Here is a 15,076-nt window from a genome sequence, read left to right on the forward strand (position 1 = left end):
TGTTCTGCAGGCTCTTACCTATGACTATTATGGGAGCTACGGGAATGAGAAGCACAAGGGCTACACTTATGCAGACAAGCTAAATCGAGACTACACATTCGACTTTCCGGGCCATCACAACATTGTAAGTGTTTTGCCTTCTGCAGCATTTAATCTGAGCAGCATTCTCTGCTCAAGCATGATCATTTTTGCCTGTGACTTTGTCTGAAATGCCAGTTTTACTTTATTTTATGATAATGTTTTTAGATAAAGGACGAATGTCTCAGCTGTCGAAAAGATGCCGCCATCTTCAACATGTCCTACTTTGGGAAGTTTTACATCACTGGGCCTGATGCTCAAGCTGCCGTGGATTTCATCTTCAGCAATAACATGCAAAAGCCAGAAGGTAGGTTCATCATTTTGTTCATTTGGTGGAGAGATGCAAAGATTGCTTTTTTCATGCACTGATGTCATCGTTAGCAGATATGCGCAGTACAAATTTCTTGGCTCTTGTGCGAATAAAATTTGTGCTGATGTAATTTTATTGGCTATATCCAAATGGGCCCCTAACCTTTTTTATATGACAATTTCGGTATACTGCAGCAGTTCTAAGGTGTTATCTAAGGAATGCATTCCTGCAGAAAAATTTTGAAACGCTCACTGCTTCGTGCCTATCTAACATTTGATGGCTCAATGAACTGAGGACTTCTTTTGCATAGGGATAACGGACATTTTATTATAGTTTAGCCTGTATAGTTGTAACTACAAGGAAAAGGTGTGGGTCTGCCGCTTAGCAGCTTAAGAAGTGATGCTGTGTAACATGAAAGAGAAGACAGCGGCCGATGTGCTTGGCACGTCACTCACAATTACACTGATCACTGCAGGTCTTAATCGTAGCTTCCATAGCTTGCACTATCTGTAGGAGCTCTTTGTAATATCCTTTTTTTTTTTTTTTTTTTTTTTTTTTTTTTTTTTTTTTTTTGTCGTCATCATTTAATAATAAAATCGTCAAATTTTTTTGGAAGCATTCTTGCCCATTGGGGTTGTGGTGGTTTGCAGGTCACACTACGGCACTGTTGGATTTCTTGCCTTTTAGTTCCCTTTCTTTCTTTTTTTCTCTTTCCTTAGACTCTGGTTTCTTCTTCTTCGTTTCCTTTTGGTCGCTGTTAGCATTCTTAGGTGGGTTTCTAATGAACACGCGGTTCCTTTCGTCATGGTTCCTTTAGTCAATATTTTATTTCCGGAGAAAACGCACCACTGTCGTCACAGCCGCCGTCCAGTGGTGCGAGCTGAAACCTAAATTGTGTGAGGAAAAAATTCAATGTATAAATGTTTAGCTGATGGAAGTGAGTTCCCCATGCTGATTGCTGTACATTGTTGTCTTGCAAATTATTCTAAAGGAAAGAAACACGCATCAGAAATTTCGGTGTCTCTGCTCATTCAACCAATCAGTGCGTGCGAAGCGTCATTTAGTTTCTTTAACTGGCTCTATGTCAAACCAAACGTCCTCACATTGTTCATCTTATCCAAGAGCTCATTGCAACCAAGTTCATTCTTGTCCTTCCTTCAAGGTTGGCAAGTCCTTGGCATGTTTGTTTTGTTAAAGGATTGTTGTTTGCCTTCTTGCCTGTGTTTCTTGCTGGTTGCATTCATTCATTGTTTTGCATTGTAGCAGCTTTGCTGTCATTAGCAAGGCAGTTTTTGTGCAGTGACCCATGTTTTAAGCTGGTGGTCCTTGTAGCGGCGTAGACTTTGGGTAGACTTTGGAAGTTTGTGGTCGATAAAACTTGCGCAGTGCAAAGGCAATCGTTATCATTTCAGCTTTGATTTCTGCATAGTGGCCTTGCATTGGTGCTATGTTCTGCTGGTGAATGACACAAGTTTTTCATCCTGAAAAAGGCCACTCCCAGCCCGAGAGTGCTGGTATTGCTGTATTTCAACTGCCTTTCATGTGTAAAATTATGCAGAATAGAAGTGGTTGTCACAGTCTTTTGCTCTGTGGAATGCTTGTTCTTGCTCTCCTGCCCATTGCCATGGTGTGTCTTTCACTGTGGGCTTCCTCAGTGGTTCCAGCACTCCTGAAATTTTCTGCAGGAACCTGAGATGTGGTTCACTGTTCCATAAGTATGCTGCACACCTTGGCCATCGGTTGGTAGAAGCATTTTTTGGATTGCTGTATCCAAATCCAGTTTCATTCCATCCTTTGTCAGTATGCACCCCAGGAAGACGGTTGTGGTTGTATGTAGTGTAGTCTTATTCTTGCCCAGGCATATTCCAATCTGTCTGCATTACTGAATTAGGTTTTTAAGGTTCCTGTTGGGATCTTCACTAGTGCCCTTTTCAGTTTCATGTACTCTGGATACAAGGATGTCATCTGCTATGCACAGAACTCTATTAGGCTTTCAAGTGCCATTTTCACTCTTTTTTTCTGGAAGGTTTTGTTGCTGATTGCTTGCCCAAACGGTAGGCAGGGCCATCGATATTGAACATTGCTCATTTGAAACATGATCTTGAGGCTTGATTCTTGGAGGCAGCACTGCCAGTATACCTCCTATAGGTTCAGTTTTGAAAAGATCTTGCTTTTCGCAAGCTCCGAAAGGATGTTGTCAAGAATGAGTAATATTTAGTTTTTATGGTTCAGTAAATACCGCCATTTTGTTTTTCCTTGTTGCCTCAACCATTTGTCTCACCATCGGCATTGTGTTGGCTTGGTGAATTTCTTTATTGCCCCTCTTTACATTGTTTTCAGGGTCTTGTAGTTTTATACTGACCGGCAGTCTGCGTCTTGTTTTGGCTTTTGTGATAGCGTCTTGTTTAGTTACGAGGTGCACTTCCCTTTGTAGTCTCCTTAGTGCTTCTCCTAAGATGCCCGAGCATTTTTCACTATGCGCCATCTAGCTGCCAAGTTCACTATCAACTGTAGCTACCAAGTTGTAGTCTACTGTTATGTGATTTCTTTTTTTGCTTTTCTTCATTGGTTAGAGGGGTGAGCTCATCACCAACAGTTACGAATTCTGGGACCAGGACCTCCTATATCACTTCAGTGCCTTGCAGAAGAAGAAATAATACATAAAGCCCACTGTTGGCACTAGTACAAGGCGCTACTGCAGGGAGTGCCGCCAAAGTAGAGAGCTCTTGTTTGTCCGTCGGGGGGATGTTGCTGATGTCATTTGCATGGGATTACATGTGTTTTCTATGTTGCCAATGCAATGATGAGGCAGAAATGAAGTCAGAACATGCAAGTGTGAGTGACCAGATCTAAAAATTTGTTTTCTTTGTCCTGCCTTTAGCATTTTACCTACAAAACATTGATAAACATGGGTTTTGTTTTGTGAATGCATGGTACCATGTGATAATTAGTTGGAAGTGGTGGTGTGAAAAAAAAGGGGCGTATTGTTAAGGAGCAGCTGGCCATGCAGCAGTCAACAGAGTTCCCGTTATCATAGGTCTTGGTTATAGTTCTGCAGATTAGCCTTCCAGAAGTGTAGCATGATGGCGTATTAGGGGTGGAGTATATTAGTAATGCTTATGCATATCAGTGGGGATAAGCTTCAACAACAGGCAGGGGAGAATTCACTTAGCTTCAGCCCATACGAGTGACTTGTTTTTGTCTTTGTACGCCTTTCAGTCTGACGTGCAGAGCCTTTTTTTTTGTTTTTTTCCCCTACTTCTAACATTTGGGCAATGGTCATTTGTGGGTCTTAGCTTTCTGCATCTGTCTGTTTATCTGTTAGATGAGTAGAAATGTTTTCAAGTAAATATTTAAGCTTTATAGGCATAATTGTTGAAACTTTTCTACCTTCTATCTATCTTCTTTTCTATCTTCTTACAGAATCTCTCTGCTGCCGAACATATGTTGGAATCATTCCTTTTAGGCATTTACTGCCTGGAATAGTTAACTATCTGTTGAAGCAGTATTTGAGCAGACCATTAATGTGTGCATTGTCAAAGATTGGAATTTAAAACATTAAGATACATAAAATTAAAATTGGCCAGTGAATGGTGACTGATTTCATGTTACTGTCAAAAGTGTTACTGCCACTGAAATTTGAATGGTTGTAAATATCACTAGGAGGCATGTATCAGGTGTGACTGATACGGCCAGACGCATTCAAAAATTGTATCAGAAGAATAATAGACAAACTTCCTGTTGGCTTTATTTCTTCTTTGGCTGCCACTGCTACTGCTCACGTGCAGATTTTTCTGTTATCTTTGGATAGAATCTTTTTGAAAGAAAGCTAGTGTTTAACTCCTCTCATCTTCTTCTCCTTTTCTTTCTTTCAGGCTTATTGCACGTAAGTAGGTTACCTCAAAAGTTGGCTTTGTGGTTACCTCACATGTTGCATGAAATGCATGTGTCGAGCAGTTTTCAAGCGGCTAATGTTGTGAACTAATACTAGAGCAATAAAATGGGTTAGCCATGCACTAGGTGGTCTTTGAATGTATGGGTCTCACAGCTGTCCTTTGATCCGGACTTTGATGTCAAGGGCACCATCTAGGGATAGACGATGGTGCTAGCAGCGAGTAACACATTTGCGATGTCAGAGCTGGGCGTGGCTGGCCGTCTCTGCATGCCGACTTTATAGGCTATTGTACTTACATTGTACGTACACTAGCCATACGCTTGAATACTGTTGCCAGCACCTGTTGATGCTTGTGCACTGAAAAATTTGTGTGTATAAAACTATCATCATGGCATTTTAATTAAACAGTTTGCTTTGCACGCTCTTTGTAGCTGCTTAGCATTGGCTGTGATGGTATGGCGTAGATTAAGTCGCTTTATTTGGGTGATATTTCACAGGTTCCACCATATATACCTGCATGCTGAATTCGAGAGGCATGGTAGAAGCTGACCTTACAGTCAGTGTCATTGCCCCTGGAGCAGGGTCCCCCTGTGACCCTAAATTTGATGGTAAGTGCTGTGTGGCTGCTGTGGACTTGATCAACCTGTAGGCTCATATCTAGTGAGGGTGGGCTGAATTCTAATGCCTGACCCATGACTTGGCCATACTGTCTCAAATCTTTGGCAGGCAGAACAAGGCACAAAGAATGCGATTGTGCAGTGTTCAAATTCTTTAAGTCAAAGGGCACCATGTACCTTCTTTCAGGAGCTTAATTTCTGCGTGACACGTTTTGTTACTTACGGTGAGTTGCTCATGTGTGATTTGTCATCACCGATGCAGCAGTTGTGATGCAGCCGAAATATTAGAGCAAGTTTCTGGCGTTCGAAGTTTTCTCACACATTCTATAGAGAAGATACAGTTTCTTGGCTCCTTGCGCGAGTGCACCAGGGGCATGTGCTTATGCGTGTAGAAGATAATTTCTAATATTCACTAGTTAACATATGAGAAAAGCTTTTGTTGTCCAGGCCTGCTCTATAGTATTACGGCCAGGACTGTACTTAAGCTTCTCAGGGCCTTGGTCTGTTAAGTGCTCAGTGTCAAGTTTAAGCTTGGCTAGTTTGATCTGGAATTGTATCAGGTGTGTCATGCGAGAGAGAGGATATCATTGTATCGTGTGCAGGTTAGCTGCGTTCAACATGTAATCTTTTAAGCTTCGTAGAGCTTTAGTCTTACCTGATACTATCCGCACTTTCTTTCTTATTGTCATTTTCTACATCATGAGTTTAGATCTGGTTGGCAAAGTTAGCAAATATGCCCTCTACAAACAGTCAGTGTTGCCTGGCAGTCACCGCTCAGTGAAGGTTCAGTCTCTATTAGGTGTTTAATCTTGTAGATAGGGATGAAAAAGCACTTATTGCACAAGACTGGTTGATGGCCCTGACAATTGTAGCTCAAGATGTTTATGGTGTTTGTTCTTCTCAAAGTTGGTTTATGGTGAGGTCTGGAATCTGATGTCTGGTAATAATGTAGTCCTCCAAGCGACTTTGCTATTATGTAACCGGTTAATTAGTAGCCTGCTACAGTAGGATACCACTTGAATTAGCATCATTTAAACGAAGTACTCAGTTGTACAAACTTCATTAAATCCCCCACTGAAGCTCCATTAAACGCTACACAAGCTTCTTTCATTTCAACGAACTTTAGTTATTGCTCATTTCAGTTCAACGAACGTTTTCCGCAGCGTTATCCTGTGACTCCCACGTCATACGGAGCACTTCAACAAGCACAACCGGCACTTCTTGTTGCATATTTTACATTGAAGCACATCTCATCACCGCGTGACAAAAATTGGCTGTTATTTAGCTTTAAACTGAATTGTCTATCAAACAAGTTTGTAGCCAGCCAAATCCATAGCTGACTTTGCAGCTTAATGGGCTCCATAGCCAGAGCTCCAGCCCTGCTAGACCTTTTAGCTTCAAAAAAGTCTTACGTAATCATGCTGGTTAACGTTAACCATGATCTGCTGAAGCAATGATCTAGTGAGAAAGTGAAGGTCTTTGCTGCCCAGCAGCCTGTTGAGCCGGACAAGGTTCACGACATCTTGGACACAGTGACTGATTTCAAGACCACTGCAGTCCTAAGTTCAGAAGTGCTGCAAAAGCTTACTGCATTCATTGCTTGCAATGAGCGCAGTGATGAATGAATGGGTTGAGATTCAAATGGAAACAAGCTTCCATGCACTTACTTCAGTTCAGTGAACTTTCACTTTCACAAACTTCTTTTTCCTAAGGTCCCTTGAAGTTTGTTCAAGTCAAGCTTCACTGTAGTTGATTTATGGTGAGGCATTAGGAGTTTGATGTCTGATAGTAATATGCCTCTTGGTTTAACTTTGCTAAACCATTGTTCTTTGTTACTTGTGTGATCACCCTCAGTGGCGCACTTTAATGGTAGGGAGGGAACTTCAAGTGGCGATTCATATCCTGGTTACAATACTCTGAGATTCTATACTTCATAAATTGAAGGTGAGACAGGACTAGGAAGGTGGCACAGGACTGTGCTAATTGGATGGTTATGGGAGATGCATTTGCCCTACAGTGGGTATAATCAGGCTGATGATGATGATAATAAGTGGAAGATGGTGGAGGACTGTTCATTTATTGAATTGTAAAAATTGCAACCTGCAAAAAATGTCATCCTGGCATACTCCTATTGCTGATTGCAATATTTTTGTGCTCAATTAGCTTACAAAAAGCATTTATTTGATGCCATTGTTATATAAGCACACCACATAGCCACATTTTTGTTCACAGGGGAATAGCCTAGCAACCGACGTGCTGCACTCTAGGCACCTGCATCTGCAGAGTGCCTATAGGGATAACAGCTTGCCATGATGGGTTAATGTCAATGCCATTCAGCTCTTGAGTCTGAAGTTGTGGGATTGAATCCTGGTTGTGCTAGCAGCATTTCGACACAGGCAAAATGCGAAAATGCCCGTGTTCTGTGTGACGTCAGTGAACTGTAAAGATCCTCGTTACCGGAATTAATCAAGTTCTCCGCTATGATATCTTTCAGAGCTCCTACTCTGAATGATTTGGGATGTTAAACTCCTGACTCCATTAATAAGGGAGAAATTACCCATTAGCGCCCATCCAAGCGCAGTCATACCATTACAAGGAAAGCCTTAAGGGCCAACCACATGGAGCGAACTTTCTCTGCGAACTTCATGCGGCGCAACGGAACGCCGACGCACCGTCGCTGTGCCGAACCACATGCAGCGAAAAACTGGCGCCGTCGGCAGCGTCGGTGACCGAGTGAGAAAACTCACGACCTGGGTCCGATTCAACAACTCGCTTTTCACACTAAATGACATTTCAAGAGCAACATATAAATAAGCTAGCGTCTCAAATTGCGCCCGACAGTGCTTGTATACTGCCTCCGAGTGTACGTCCGACGCCGTAGCAACAGCGTACTGCAGGCGCGTCTCTCTGAAGCAAGGTTTGAGCCAGTGTTGAGCGGAACGTCGAAAAAGCTCCCGCTTCAGCTGTATCATCAGAGTAGGCAAAATCGCAACGCTTACAACACCTTATGGCGGGCCCTTACCAAAGTAGTGTCGCCGCCCGCTGGCGCGGCGGACGACAGTGCTCTGTCGTGCGCTGCTCCCTAGTCGTCGCTAGGCCTATTTTGTTTCGCATCGATGGTACAGTACTACATGAAATGGCGTTATGAAATTCCTTCGTGCTATAGTAAATGGTCTACTCATAGAACTGCCTAACTCTCAATCCCATTCTCTTACAATAAAAGCAAAATATGATTAACTTCGGCTCCACTTTTTAGCGGAGGCGGCGTGCAAGCGGACCGGAGCAGTCGTGCTGCGACGGCAGCAGATGGTTGTGAGCTGAACTTTGCTTGCATCGCAGCTGTCACTTCTATATCAGCCACTCGGTACGGCTCAGCGATCCTCAGGAAGGATTCAGTATTGACATTTTGCTTATTATTTACGGGAACAACAAATTTTAGCACACTTTTCTAAAGTTTTGCGTATCGTCGGTGCTCACGACTCGGAGCTGCAGCCGGCGCAGTGCGGCAGCAAGTGCTGCCATCTCACGGTGGTCGCGCCCAGGAGCGGCCGTTCGCCCGGCCGCCGGCGAAAATATCTTGCCCGGCTTGATAGCCTGCGAACGGCCGCCGGGCGGCAGTTCGCAAGGTTTGCCGCGGGAAAATCGCTCCATGTGGGTCGGCCTTTATGGCTTCCACCACAACTTTATAGTCGAAGAAAAATTTGTCCTGATTTTGTGTTCGAACCAGGGACAACCGCCTAATTTGGGCAGTCGCTCTACCAAATAAGCTGACTGGGGCGGCTAGTGTATGTGAGGGTGACAGCTAATTGAGCAACATCTCGGAAATAGGGACAGTGTTTGTTGAATGTTTAGAAGTATCGCACAAGTGAAGTAAATTTTATGCTGCCACTGTCCCTATTTCGAGCTGTTGGTCAATTCACTGTTGCCCTATCGTACACTGGCCATCTCGGTCAGCTCATTTGGTAGAGTGGTGATCCCAGGTTCAAACCCTGCACTAAGACTAATTGTTCTTCAGTGGCAAAGTTTCTGTCAAAGCTGTACAGCCGCATGGCTGCGCTTGGTGAAGGCTGAGTAACCACTCCTTCATTAAAAAAATTTACTTCACCTTCGGGGATGCCCCTAAACATTGGACCAATACCATGCTTATATCTTAATAGACAGCAGCTGGGTATTATCAATGTTGAGAAGTGCAGGCTGGGGCCAGTGGAGCAAGACATGAAGATGTTTATTTCATGTGCTGCTGGATATCTCACTCTCATGTGGACTGTGCACTGTTCATGAATAATTCTTCCAATATGTGCCCTAGTGTAAAAAACAAAACAAACAAAAATTATGAAAACTGCCATATGCCTTCACTGTGAGTGCCACTCTCACTTGCACCCTGTCACATGGTAGCTTGGCTATTGGTGCATCACTTTAAGTAATCTTCTCTCTTCCACAGACATTTCTAGAAGCACATAAATCATTTTAATACAGATGGAGACTGTGAATGACACTAATGAATCGCTGCAGGGTCATTCTTGCAGAAGAATGCCTGATATTAAATGGGAAAATTTTGCAGTGTCGTTGGTATTACAACTTGATTTGGAATACCGGTCTTTTTTTCACTAGTGCTAATGTAGCCAGGAGACTGGCTTATTAAGTTGATTGCGTTTTTTTTACTGAGATCTTGCATGTTGCAAACATCTCTTTAAAAGCAAGGTTGAGATGCATTAGTTGAGCACTTTGTTATTGTATCTATTCCTTCAATTTCAGTCTTCAAGAGTCAAGAGCCCTAATACCTGTTCATCTCTTTCTACAGGGAAAGAAGCATGTTATTGTGAACCTAGAATGCCAGGCATCACTTAAATTTAAACCAAATGGAATTACTGGCGAGTGGACAGCAACTGACTGTTGTGCCAGAGACACTAGTAGTGAAGCTTTTTTTTTTTTATGCTGTGGGCCTAGCACTGATGGGCATAGTCCATTGGAACATGGCGTTGGCTAGCATACCACCTGTCATATTGCTACGGAGGACCTCGATATGGCCAGTCATTCGGTTCAATGTGGCGACCGCTGTGGAGAGCCAGCGTGGGGTATAGGGATCGAATTGCAGCCTCCACCAAGATGTTACGGAGGACCTCGATATGGCCAGTTAACCCAGTCCACTTTATCTAGTACAGCGAGAAATGCAGTACCGCTCAGTAACTGCGCACACTTCAGTGTCGTCGTCTCTCATTCCAATTCCTTAATTCTTCTTCGTTACAATATGTGTGGCTAGTTCGACAGAAATATTCGTGGTTGGGCAAAGTGTCTATAAAACTGCTGTCAACCTTGGCAGAAGCCATGCAATGGCTGTGAGAATGCAGGAATGCAGAATACTGGACCAAATTGTTTAAATTTGTGGTTGTGGAGTGCAAATGAAGATAGTACAAGCAAAGGAGCTTCAGGACAAGTGTCTGATCTATTATAATATTTAATTATGTCATCTCTGTTTTGAAAAATGAATGTGTTTTGACATTTTAGCTTACACTTTTGTCTGCTGAACGTGCCACTCCCTCGTGTACCGTAAAAACCTGTGTAATGTATGAATCCGCATATAGTACAAGGTGCACTTTCAGGATAATAAAAACTGAAAAAAAAAAAAAAATAATAATAATAATAAATAAGAAAAACAGTTTTCGTCTGTGTATAATGCGAGTGAGGAAAGATCAGGAAAAGTATTTATTTGCACTACATTTCACGGTTTCCCCGCAAGGCGTACACACTCTGCACTTTCGCGTCCAACACCACCCTGCCCCAGGCGTCGAATAGTGTCATGAACCTTCATACGCCAGTGCTGGTTCGCTCCCCTTGTGCCGACACGCTAGATGAAAGAATTTCACGCACCGTGAGAAGAGCAGCTTACAGTTGCCCGGGCAATCATGGAAGCCACATGGTCCTCAGTTTGTTCTAAAACCAGTAGGCTGCTTTCAGCTCAGGCACGAGACGGCAGCGCACGAACTGCCGGCTAGCATGTGCTGTACTCGCACCTCATCACGTCTAGCATCGTGCGCAAGCACACGGCATATGTGCCCAGCAAGCGTTCTCGGATTCAATGTTTTTGTGATCGTCGTTGTCCGATGTGTCATTTGCCTACAGCCCCTTTCTAAAGACACCTTTCTCTTCAGTACCTCTAAACGCGTTCAGTATCTGGCATTTCTCGAAGGCACGACCGACGTGCTCCTTGGGAATGCTGGTCAAGCGTCCGCAATTCAGCTGTAGGGTATGGCCAGCATGGCTGGAAAGACCTGTGTGAAACCCATGCAACATGCCATGTGATCTTTTCACTATTCTTACATTGTGCGAGGTGCAATAGACCTCCTTCCGGTCGCATGTGCATCGCGGACACCGTGGGGGTACGTGGTCGTCGTGATGAAGTCGAAGCCGACACCACCACTAGATAGCACCTCATCTGGCTGGAAGCCTGATGTTAATAGTGGTGATTGACAATGAGGCCCGAAATACTAATTTAGGCTGAAATTTGTTCTCATCCGCATATAATATGAAGCAGAAATCTGAAATGATAAAATTGGAAGAAACCTCGTATTATATGCAGGTTTTTATGGTAATACCCCTTCAGTGTCGTCTTTGAGGTATTCGTAAATAAATAAATTAACTTGTTTATAGATTCATTTTCTTGCCATACCGGCTTTCTGATTGAATAGTTGGTCGCAAAATACAAAAATGCAGTTTTTACTGTAGCAGCCTCATGGAAATAAATATAATGAGGAGGTCATGCTTTTTTTGTGCATTTAGATATTTTATTCTAAGGCCATACTTTTTTTTCAGTTTTATACCCTTGCTGTGTATAGCTTTGATGTTTTTCAGTTGTTCGGGAACATTTCAAAGCATTTACATTACAATATATTGGGTTTATGGCAAGTCCTGTTTGTTTGCTTTTTATTTTAAGGCCATGGGTTCTACATAGCAGCTGCTGGTGCAAGTGCTAACCACTGCCTGGCTCACATTCGCTCTGTTGTACAAGACAAGAAGTTCGAGGTTTTCATTGCTGATGAATCTGAAACGATGGGGATGCTCAGCATACAAGGCCCAAAAAGGTGGGTGTGCACATTTTGCACTTCTGCTCTTTTCTTCACTGGTGATTGATAGTACCCTGGCATGTTCTGTTTGTGCCTCTTTGGCTGTATTCTCAGTTAATCTGTTGTCTATGTCTTGATCTCACCATGAGCCATCCAGTGTGATATGGAAGCTTGTCCTGGATTTATGTCTAACACTCGTACACATCTGCCAGATATTGTTTGTGCATCTCACCAAGCAACAGAAAACGTCATACATGTAACAGACTTGGTGTTGCGACAGTCAGTCCCCCTCCCCCTTTTCCTCCCACTTTCTTTTTTACTCCTGCAATCTAGTTTGGAATTTTTCTGTGGCCTGAAATGCCAGGACCGTGCTGCAGCAGAAAAGTTGAAAGCACCCAGAGAAGCTTTACTCACATGTAATTATTGTGATATGTCTTTCACATACTACTTAGTGTTCTGTTCTGGGCCCCGCCATGGTGGTTCAGTGGTTATGGCACTCGACTGCTGTGCCCAAAGATGCTGGATCGAATCCCAGCTGCAGCGACCACTTTTTGATGGAAGTAAAAAGCAAGGCACCACCGTGCTGTGCAATGTCAGTGCACGTTAAAGAACCCCAGGTAGTGTAAATTTTCAGTCCTCTGCCGCGGTTTCCTTCATAGCCTGAGTCGCTTTGGGATGTTAAATCCTATAAACCAAACCTAACCTGACATAGTGGGATGTTTATAGTACATTGACTGTGAACTTGATTCAGCTGGTTTCATTTTTACAGAAAGCATGCTTCTTGAGTTTGTTGAAGGAATGAAACAAATTATACTGAGAAGATTGGCTGCTCCAGTCTAAGCTGGGGCACTAAAAAGTATCCAGCTGGGAAGACTTACACATTACTCTTCTAGGGAGAAGCCCCACTTACATCAGGCATTTCTTGACCTTTCTTGACCATTCTTAATGAAAAAAAAAGGGTGTGGGTGGGGGGGCAATGAAGTATTATTGCCAAAGCAATACTACTCTAAGTTTCGAGCCTTCAGTGTAGCGCAGCCGGTAGCCACGTCTTACCTACGTGACACTAGGTGATGTGGGCTGGCAGGAGCTGCCAACTTGGGTCTCTCGTTTCACGTGGAACGGTTATGTCAGAATCGGCCTGCTAGGACCCTGGCATTCACGTTGCCCCTATAGGCTACTAAGGCACATTCATACGGCTCGATTAAAGCGGGGCTTTATGTATGGGCTGAGGAAGAAGAAAAAGAGAACAACAACAATGCTCGGTCACCCGCAGCTAATGCTTTCACTCAATACTTGGTTCAGCAGCATTGAACCCTTGTAATTTTTTTCCATATAAAATGCTTTTCAAGTGACCTCCCTCTACTTAGTGTTCTGGATCCCTCATGGTATTTGCTGCAGCTAGCAAAACTTCTAGCCTCGTTTTAATAATACTGTGCACAGTGGAGCCGTTTTGCATTAGCTTAGCATTGGCCTCAGTTATATGTGTGTTGTTGGAGTAGCTAAAGTAATGTTAGTGTTCTTCATATCTGCAGAAAAACTGCTTTAAGCCTAATAGGCCATTTATTTTTTGGCACAACTCTGCATCATGATGCCGACAGTGTTGGTTTCCATTCCACTAAGGTAGGTTTTTGGGCTAGCTGATGTTTCATCTTCGTCCTTGTTCCTGGTGCGATCTGGGAGTTAATTCCTCTGCATCGAGCTCAAAAAAATTTTTAACACATAACTTTACCTGGTGTTTTTTTTTTTCTGTTAGCATCTTGCAGTTCTCTTGGTTATTTGCTTCTATTTTTTGTGCTTTCTCTTCTAAGGCACAGTATTTCGGAATTAATTTCATGAAAAAGAACACTCTTAATGAGTGTTGATGGAAAGCGAGTGCACTAGCTTTGTCACCTGAGCTTTGCAGTGACAGTTGTTGATTCTCAGCAACTTTTTGCCTGCAGTAAAATCTAGATAATTCAAAGTCTCAGATAATTCAAAGCATTTCTGTGGTTTCATAGTTTCTAATGCTCATCTGACCAGATAATTCGAAATGGCAGCCTAGCCTGGTTAGTTTGAAGATTTGGGGTGTTGTGCGGGAATGCCCAATCTCGATTTCTCTGCAAACCAATAAAGCGATGACCCCTCAGTGCCTCACCACAAAGGGATGCCGGGGCTTAATATGCCATAGAGCCTCAGAATTCCCAGCACGAAAGTCCGGTGTATGGTATGCATAGCTTGCGGAACGATTTTTGCAGAGGAAAGAGAAGAGCAGTGCAGTCATGGAGGCTTTCCGTGCTTCGCCAAGGCATAGCTGGGCTCGAGGCAGTGGTGTGGGTACTTTTTGCTCTTCTCCGGCTCGGCCGCGGTGAAGGTGGTGCATGCAGAGATGTTGGCATTGAAGCACCCCGCACCCACAGCAGCAGCACGTTTCCCAAGACGCAGCCATTCTTCGTGCCTGCGGTCGGGTGTGCCATTTATTTTAATGATGTACTGTGGCTACAGTGCTACATTACTGGGATCGCGATTATTTTTTAGTAATGTCGCGGAAAGAAAAACAGCCATCCAAAATTTGGCCAGCACATTTGAGTGGTGTAAGGTAGGTTTTTAAATGAGCAGCGTGTAGCACTCGCCCGGCAACCATGCCCAATCCCGGCAGGACGCATGGGGCTCTATTGCGTCAGAAAGGGCCAATCAGCTACGATATATAATATTGAAGTTTTTATTTGCACACTGTTTGCCAGCGTGCATGTTAATACTGGCGGTCGCCTCCTTAGGTGAGCAGTAGGTAACACGAGAGCAACTTCTAGTATTAATGCTGACCTTCAGGCAGTCATGTAGCATAGATGTATGCCGGTTCACAGGGCACCAGCTGCACATGCGCAGTGGTCACACCTGTGCCAGTGTACCATTTCGCTATTTACCTCTGCTGCCTTGCTTACACACCACAATTCCATCTCGTGGGGAATTGCAAAACAAAGTGTGACAGCGGAACAAAGCAAGGGGTATCACAGCGCATTCTCTCAATGAAATCTTTTGCTTGAGACTAATTTGCTTCCTCTGTTCGGTTAATTTGAACATGTTTCACGGCCCCAATGACCTTAAATTAAGAAGGTTTTACTGTGTATTTCTCATTTTG

General features: G+C 43.5%; 1 protein-coding gene across 7 annotated transcripts in view; it reads left to right on the forward strand.

Annotated features, from left to right (window-relative positions):
• Positions 1 to 15,076, forward strand: part of Sardh (Sarcosine dehydrogenase) — a 99,482-nt gene that overhangs the window by 41,003 nt on the left and 43,403 nt on the right. For all 7 annotated transcript variants that reach the window (XM_084586018.1, XM_084586016.1, XM_084586017.1 and 4 more), the window contains 4 exons: positions 11 to 124; positions 247 to 385; positions 4,781 to 4,891; positions 11,832 to 11,979. In XM_084586018.1, coding sequence (XP_084442144.1) covers positions 11 to 124; positions 247 to 385; positions 4,781 to 4,891; positions 11,832 to 11,979 — 512 coding nt within the window. The remainder of the gene's footprint in view (positions 1 to 10; positions 125 to 246; positions 386 to 4,780; positions 4,892 to 11,831; positions 11,980 to 15,076) is intronic.

This window comes from Amblyomma maculatum, unplaced genomic scaffold (genome assembly GCF_055883805.1).
Source record: "Amblyomma maculatum isolate TAMU_Amacu unplaced genomic scaffold, ASM5588380v1 scaffold_13, whole genome shotgun sequence".
Classification (NCBI taxonomy): domain Eukaryota; kingdom Metazoa; phylum Arthropoda; class Arachnida; order Ixodida; family Ixodidae; genus Amblyomma; species Amblyomma maculatum.